The 1676-nt window shown below is 41.1% G+C and overlaps 1 gene segment (V, D, J or C); it reads left to right on the top strand.

Moving 5' to 3' along the window:
• The first annotated feature begins 778 nt into the window (after positions 1–778).
• Positions 779–1350, top strand: LOC126495764 (immunoglobulin kappa variable 1-12-like). The segment is given in 2 exon segments: positions 779–908; positions 1028–1350. Coding segments are annotated over 2 exon segments (378 nt in total).
• Positions 1351–1676: the final 326 nt, after the last annotated feature.

Here is a 1676-nt window from a genome sequence, read left to right on the forward strand (position 1 = left end):
TGTAGTTCTTTTTTTTTTTTTTATCTTGAGTTTTTTTTTTTTTCCCTGAAACCCGCCACTTGTATCAGGCTACATATATATCTGATCCAAACCAAACAATTAAAATAAATTATTACATTTAGAAATCCTAATTATACTGATGATTTATTCATACATGTCCAGGAAATCATCTAGAAGCCAAGGAAGGTGGGCTGGCCTGGCCCATTTCTTGTTTGTTCTGGTGACAGAAAGTTGATTTTCCTCTAAGTAAACTTTTAGGGAGAATCTCCTATTTACCATCTTGTGCTTATGAATAACACATCTTCCATTACTGCAATTCACAGAACATAAAAAAAAACAGAGATTCTTAATTCAGCAATTAATTTAGCAGATACAGAGACCCAAAGCACTATGTAGAGTTCTGATAGTCCTGTAGAGGATGGAGAGGAAAGATCAGAGGATCCAGAGGGTTCACTGGATGAAAACATGGTCCATAGAATCAACTAACCAGGTTTTATGGGGACTCAGAGATCATGTATGGTTCTGACAGATTCTCTACATATACATTAAGGCTGTTTCTGTGACACACCTAACAGTGAGAGAGGAAGCTCCCTTTGATTCTTTTGGCTGCCAGCGGTACCCTTTCATCTGCAATTTTAAAACTTAAAAAAGTATTGCGTTCTCTGTACGCATATGTGGAGCTTGACTTTAAGCATCCGGAGATGCTGTGTTTGTGTTTACTTACATAAAGCTTGCAGCTGTGCCCAGCACTAACTGGTTCCCAATGATTTGCATGCACTCACTGTACAGCCATGAGAACTTCCTCATATAGCAGTCATACCCTGTGCATTTGACATTGAAGTCAGTACTCAGCATGGACATGAGGGCCCCTGTTCAGCTCCTTGGGCTCTTGTTGCTCTGGTTTCCAGGTAAAATAAAACTAAAATGTGATTTTTATTGTTACACAGTGATTATTGACTGGCAATTTGGGGTAGTCCTCTACTATGATGCTTATTTTTCTGAGTATTCATTATGTCTCTATTTCTAGGTATCAGTTGTGACATCCTGATGACTCAGGCTCCATCTTCCCTGTCTGTATCTCTGGGAGACAGAGTGAGAATCAGTTGTCAGGCCAGTGAGGGCATTAGCAATTATTTAAGCTGGTACCAGCAGAAACCAGGGAAAGCTCGTAAGCTCCTGATCTACCTGGCATCCAACTTGGAAAATGGAGTGCCATCTAGGTTCAGTGGCAGCAGGTCTGGAACAGATTTCAGTCTCACCATCAGCAGCCTAGAGTCTGAAGACACTGGAATTTATTACTGTCTACAGACTAGTAGTTATCCTCCCACAGTGATACAAGTCATAACATAAACCTCAATGGATGCAGAAGTGAAAGGCTGAAAGGCCTCAGCTCCTCAATGTCATGCCCACTCACTGAAACTTTTTCTCACAAGTCACAGGATTATTCAGAATTTCACACAGAGACATTTGTTTTTGTAGAAGAGTATAAACAGTCCTCTCTGTACCCTATCTCCCTTCCTCTTCATTTACAACAATACAGAGTGTTGAAATAGGAGAGGCGGGGCTGCATCCCCAGCACCCCGGCCGCCTGCTAGCTCATGCCCAAAATAACAACACACAAACTGTATTCATTTAAAGAACTGCTTGGCCCATGAACTCTAGCCCTTACAGGCTAA

This window comes from Alexandromys fortis, unplaced genomic scaffold (assembly GCF_014885135.2).
Source record: "Alexandromys fortis isolate MF-2015 unplaced genomic scaffold, M_Fortis_MF-2015_v1.1 scaffold_579, whole genome shotgun sequence".
In the NCBI taxonomy this organism is placed as follows: domain Eukaryota; kingdom Metazoa; phylum Chordata; class Mammalia; order Rodentia; family Cricetidae; genus Alexandromys; species Alexandromys fortis.